Source organism: Cupressus sempervirens, chromosome 2 (genome assembly GCF_028749045.1).
Source record: "Cupressus sempervirens isolate cs-2001-9-10 chromosome 2, ASM2874904v1, whole genome shotgun sequence".
In the NCBI taxonomy this organism is placed as follows: domain Eukaryota; kingdom Viridiplantae; phylum Streptophyta; class Pinopsida; order Cupressales; family Cupressaceae; genus Cupressus; species Cupressus sempervirens.
In genome coordinates, this window is record NC_143119.1 from 619,004,351 (window position 1) to 619,010,949 (window position 6,599).

At 35.7% G+C, this 6,599-nt stretch overlaps 1 protein-coding gene across 8 annotated transcripts in view; it reads right to left on the reverse strand.

The window, feature by feature from the left end:
• Nucleotides 1–6,015, reverse strand: part of LOC149574901 (Protein kinase superfamily protein) — a 192,506-nt gene extending 186,491 nt beyond the window's left edge. For 5 of the 8 annotated variants that reach the window (XR_016360108.1, XR_016360105.1, XM_089814751.1 and 2 more), the window contains exon 1: nt 5,479–5,973. Coding sequence is in view for 4 of the 8 variants with exons in the window: in XM_089814751.1 (XP_089670877.1) it covers nt 5,479–5,774 (296 nt within the window). In the remaining 4 variants the exon portion in view is untranslated. Of the gene's footprint in view, nt 1–5,478 lie in introns of all 8 variants that reach the window. The other 3 variants (XR_016360107.1, XR_016360106.1, XM_089814748.1) reach the window with 3 other exon arrangements.
• Nucleotides 6,016–6,599: the final 584 nt, after the last annotated feature.

The following is a 6,599-nucleotide window of genomic DNA, read 5'->3' on the forward strand; positions in this document are numbered from 1 at the left end:
GTATTATTATCAGTAATATTTACATATTTATTAACAATATTTGATTAATATCATTGATTGATATATTTAGATAAGAAATTAAATTATATATTTATATTTAGAATATTAGAAATTTTGAATATATTTAAATTAATCATTGGTCAATATAGGGTTACAACACATGACTAGGAAGGATCAATGGATGCTAATAAAAGGTGGTAGGACTTAACACATTATTTCTTGCCAAGGTAAGGAAAATACTTCTTCAGTTTTTGAAAGCAAGATAATGAAAATTGTAATCAATTAATGTATTGAGATTGCATTCAATATAAAACTGATGATCATTACATTGCTGAGATATGGCTCTATTAAGTCATTATTCTAGTACCCAAACAAATTACGGGAATATAACTTCCCAACTAACATGAAACTAAATTCATTAACTACGTTACCGTATTAACCTAAACTATAAAACTAACATTTATTAATGTAAACCTCCAACATTCCCCTCCTTATTACATTAATTCGAACAAGAGTGGAAGTTAAAAGGGTTTTAACCCAACCCTCTAGAGACTTTGATGAAGCGCCTTCACTAATTGTAATGTCCCTATTTTTGAGTTGTGGCAGATTTGATGGATTCTGTCTATTATTGGGTCCTTGTAGGCTGATACTAGTGTTTAGAGGTGTGTGGAGTTATTAGGCTCTCTAGTGACCTATGGTGAGTTTTGGCTCCGTTTTGAGGGTCTTGACTCTTTCTATATAGTAAGTTCTCTAGTTGGTTCTGGTGAGATCAATTGAGTTAGAGGAGTTAAGTGATGCTCTCAGTTTTTATTTCTAGCTTTTGATTTGGGCTCCAAGAATCTTGGAGGAAGGGTCTATTTTTAAGTCACCAGTTAGGTTTATTCATCGTCTGTCTCCATCAGGATCATTCATGTGTTGTCATATTTTGATTATGATGCTTCTTCAGTCATTTTCGCAAGATGGGTGAATTATAATTATTATTCAACTAAATATGTTGAAGTTGCTATTTTATTGGTATTGTATAGTGGTCGCATTAGTGCCATAACTTGTTGGAACCGGGTTGAAAAGCATTAAATCTAGGGCACAAGTAACAATGACCTTGTGTGTCAGAATATCATAATATGGTTGTAAAAGTCATTTTTGGAGTCAAAGGGAATTAATAAATTGTATTATTCAATTATGTGCGTAAGTATAAAGCAAAGAGGCTTTTAAGTGAAAGGTGTCTTGAAGAAGTCATCTTTATTTATTATAAAAGCAATGCTTTGTGAGAAGAGAATTCCTTCTTCTCCATTGCTTTTGATATTTTCTTAGTGACTATTTAAAGGCTGTGAATTCTTGAGGACTGATTCCTCTTGATTTCTTACATCAATTTGTTGTTATTATACAGCAAATTGGATTAGCATTTTGAATCAGAGTCTTGCATTCAATTCATTTCTGAGGTCAAGTGAATTGAATTGTTTATGGTATGCAATCTAACTTTGGGCACCTTATATATTGTTGTTACTGTGACTTGAAGGGTTACAAGTTTGGCATTTCACATCTTTGTATTTGGATGCCATTGTACCTGAATTCTGGGAGTCTATTTTCTCTGTTTATGGCAGCATTGATTCTTGTTATTTGGGCGTCTGATAACCCTATTATCAGGCGACTTGTTTATGCATTGTGGCATTAACCTGTTGTGAGTTTATTATCTACTATTGGACAGCGATTTGACTTCTGTTGCAGATGCCATTCTAGGTGTTCGACTTGCTGCATTCCTACTCACGTTAATAACAGGAGTTTGTTGTGGGGCCTGGCATCTTGCTTGGCAGTCATGGGTGTAATTTGGCAATCAGGTTTGGGCAGCATTTCCTCTGCTAGCTGCATGTCTATCATCTGTTGGGGCATGAATGTAGCTTTCTTCCAAGCTGCTGCAAATTATATTATATTATCAGGTTCCTTTCTCTATTGTAATTCCTCTATTGTTGAAAGAATAATTCAATACAATTTTCATACTTGCAGACTATGAAGTTCATTTCATTGCAATAGCTGAAGTTCATTTCATGGCATAGCTAGAAATTGCATTGGTGTTATATTTATTTCAGCATTTAATATTCAATTGAAATTTTAAAAATTGCAAAACAAAAAATCAGAACAAAAAAAAAACTTCTTCAGCATAGCTCATAGTGAGCCAGCAAGGCTTCTTACCAATCCTCCTTTTTCGCTCAAGAAACACCAAACTGGTCGTATCAGTGGATCTCCTAACCACAAATCCTGAAGCTGTCTGCACAACATGAGTGCTCCCACCTCCCCTGCACGACGAGACACATTTCCTCCAAAATTCCACATCTCCTTTGAGTGTGTCTAATGCCTCCTCCAGTGCTGCACATGAGACACCTTTCCTCTGAAAGTCCACAATTCCTCCATGTGGGTCTAATGTCTCCTCAAGTGTTGTATAAAAAATCATCACCAATATGTCTGCACATGAATCATCTTTCCGTCAAAAGTCCACATCTCCTCCAAGTGTGTCTAACGCCTCCTCAAGTGCATGACAAATGATATTCAAATCCTGCCTCCCCTCGCTCCTTGGAAGGACAATCATGCTACCAAGTCCCCTCTTCTCTTCAGGGTCACAAATAAGTCAAGCCCCTTTTCTTCAGGGACAAATCTGCCAAGCCCCGGTTTTACAGGGATACAAATAGTTGATTCTCGTGCAATAATCATCTTTAAGCGAGAAGCCAGCTCGAGATGACAGGCGCCCTGCTGCCTCCAGCCTCCTGTAATATCTTCTTTACAAACTATTCATTTGATGTCTTATCTGGTTCTTTAATAGCATAAACAGTGAATGTGAATTTATTTTTTCCAAGCATAACTTAAATGATTTAATGAACATAAACATTATGCCTAGCAGAGTAAGTGAAACCCATAGAACCTATACTTGACAATCCACTAATGCTTAGAAGTGAGAACCTCCAAAATGTCACATATGTTGCAGCCTACAGCTCTCCATTAAATGAAAACTTCTTCATCGATTACATTGCATCAGGAGGGCTATCTGCTGGCGCAAATATTTCAGTTTGCAGCAAGGTTAAATAGTCAAAATTAAATGCAAGGCTGGCAGCTTCTAGCAGTAAACTCCAAACGCAATACCATACTATATTCCACACAAGGATTCAACGCTCAAAATTGCAGGAGCCTGTACTCACAACTACAGTGCATGTAACAACCCTATTTAAAACATTTAACACTTCCCAGCAGCAAGAACATGAGATTTTTTAATCACGAAAAACCACAACAATTGCACATGGTGCTCGCTCACCCAATGCAAACTCTTGCCAAAGGTAATTATGGACTGTGAAACTTCAAGAGAAATCAATAATGATGCGATCTCATCAGAGAATAAGTCAAGGAAATTATGGAAGGCCACGTACTCTTACTCAATCAGTCATGGCTTTATCTGTGCTCCTGCCTTTGCTTGGTCCATCTTTCGTTGCATCTGCTGCCGCATATCGATGAAGTTTTCGATCTTAATTCAAATAACGCACGGAGAACAATGCACGACCTCTAAAGATTTTGTATTTGCCAGACTGATGGAAAACATTGTGGTGGCCTATGCAGGTCTGCTCCAGATTTTGAACGTAGGAGAAAAGATCAAGAAAATGGTGGCAGAGAAACCACATAGCAACTTTCTTCCATTTTTGGTTGTCTATTCAGTGATAGGCATATTGATAGTGGCAGGGACCTTACAACTGACATACACTTGCAAGACTTACAGACTCATCTTCCTCTCTCCTTGCACCTTGAAATATTTAGGATATTACAAGAAAATCACCAAACTCTATCACACAGTAACAACCTTCATCTCTACCACATATCAATCACTGCTGCATTTTTTACAGGTTACCAAACTACTGCAGTCCTAGTACCGCATTGGCTACCACTACCTCAAAGCTATCGATCTGAGTGTTGTTTTAGAAGAACGACAAAGACCAACATGTATTAAAGAATCATTTTTATCTCTTTGCAGAAAAGAAATGCCAATGTTTTTGCTCAAGTTTTCCAGCATTTCACATCTCACAGGCACAGTAGAAAAAATACGCTCTGAACCAAACAAAAGCAAGATAATGAAGACTGTAATAGATTGATGTTTTCAGATTTGCATTCGATATAAAATTGATGATCATTACATCCCTGAGATATGGCTATATAGAGCCAGTATTCAAGAACCCAAACAGATTATGGGAATATAACTTCCCAACTAACATGAAACTAAATTCTGTTAACTACATTATTTTATTAACCTTAACTATAAAACTAACATTTATTAATGTAAAACTCGAACAATTTCAGCTCATCAAACAAATAGGCTGATAGTCCAAACCAGAAATTTGTGAAGTTAATGATAAAAGCCAAGGCAAAAGAGGCCAAGTCCGAGTGGAAGCCTCTCAAAAATAGTTGTTCCAAAACTAAATGAGCAATTGAAGGATTTGTTACCGAGGTTCTAAAAGATATTGTAGCCATTGAGAGAAACTCCAAAGAGATGAATGAGGCATGATATATAATTGCTACCAGATAACAAGTTGCTGAATATTGGGCTCTAAGGGGAATCTAAATTGGGAAGGCAAGACATTCAAAAGCTTCAGTAGCTATAGCTCTTGAAATGACCTATGTACTCTCCTTGTGGTTCTCCTTTCATTTTGATATCCTGGATATATGATGCATGCAAGATTGTAGATTATAAGGCTTTAAATAAGACTATAATCGGAAAGAAGCATCCATTTACAAGAATTGATGACACTATTGATCAACTAGTTACCATATGATGCTAACTTTTTTTCTATTAAAGAATACTTAGCTCCTTAAAATGAACACGATATTTGGTTCCTTAAGTGTAACAACTTAGAATTACTATGAGAAGCCAAAATATGGAACAACAAGACTGACCACTTCAAATTCCACCTTAATGTCACTTTGGGGATTTGAACTTGGGTTTAACCCAATACTTTAACTACTTGATCCCAACCCTATTAATCAATGCTAAGTATTTCACGAAGTTTGACTTTAAACCTAGTTCATCATTATCAAATGAAATGCCTAGACACACAGAAAGCCATCTTCAAGACCAAGAATGGTTTAAGTTTAACGAGTGGTTGGTGATTCATGTTGGCCCCAAGCAAAATTTCAGCGTACCATTCTTAGCCTGTATCTTCTGGTATTCAATATAGAGATTTTTGATACGATGTGCATTCCTAAAGGCACTGATAGGTCTCATTTGATGAGAGAAGCACATATTTTGAGATATGCAAGCCAGTTTCGTGTAAGAAAGAGCAATTCCAATCTGCAAAGCTATGTATATTGGCCCAATATACAAAACGATGGTGTGAAGTTCAGAAGAATAAAACTAGGCATCAGGAACACAAAAAATAGGATGCATGTTTTATGAATTTATGATTTTAAACGCCAATTTAACATATGCAAGTAGCTAAAGTTCTTTGCTACCTTGTTATGTTCATGTACCCATAGCTTCCTAGCAGTCTCCCCACCTCATAATCATCTGGGTTCGACAGCTCAATTCTGGCAACAATGCCTCTCCAGCCAACTTTTCCTCTTCTTCCCGAACGTTTTATATGCCTCGATAACTTGTAGGCCTTCATAAAATTCCTCCTTCCGCATTGATGCCCAGGTGGATTTCGTGTTTGCGATGCGCTTATATCAAATATATTGCGTTTGCAGGAAGGGAGTCTGTTATAGGCAATAAATGGTGAACTCTGTGGATTTACCATTAAGACCGTCATTTTATTTTTTGGGTTGTACTTGTGCAGTCCTCAGTTGCAGTCGACCAATTCGATTTTCTCATCAATAACTATCCCTTATGGCCAATATCAGCCATCAGACAATTCGTGGACCAGTATCGTTTGTTAAAAACCCACAAGTTTGAATGCTAAAACCCAAGAAGCGACGAGATAAGAGAAGGGCGCCCAATCTCTCGAGTGCCATATCCTCTGCCTTCAAAGGACCCCTGGGTAGATGTGATTCGTGTATTATTTTCTGAAATTTATTAGTTGAAAGCCAGCATTCATTGAATTATTTTTTTCAATTAAATTGAAAATAAACAAATTTCTAGTATTTGTATTTATTTTTTATTTTACATGATTATATAAATCTCAAATTTCTATAATGCTATTGGACTATACTAATTTTGGTAGGGAGTAAAATTAATTTTCATCCCAAAAAAATATAAATTTTTAATAATTTAAATTGATTACCTAACATATTAATCTAAAATAGTTGTAAACTAATAGTGTGTTATATTATTAAAAAAATCAGCATTGTTGTTTATTGGAGACTTATGTTTTTACCATGTATTTTAGCATTAATCTATTTTGAGGGAAGCTTGGAATCTCCATTAATCTAAAGTTTAAAGCAATATTTTTATTATAGTATATTAGGAATGATTTAAGGTTTTCTAAATCTTAGTAGAAAAAAATTGTAAAGAACTTGTGTTTATGCCACTGTTGTTTTGTTATCAGCAGGTCCTTCATTTTTCAAATGCACAAATCAAACGATTATAAAGAAGAAGAGAAACATCTTGATCATCCTGATCAATAAATGCCTTTTAT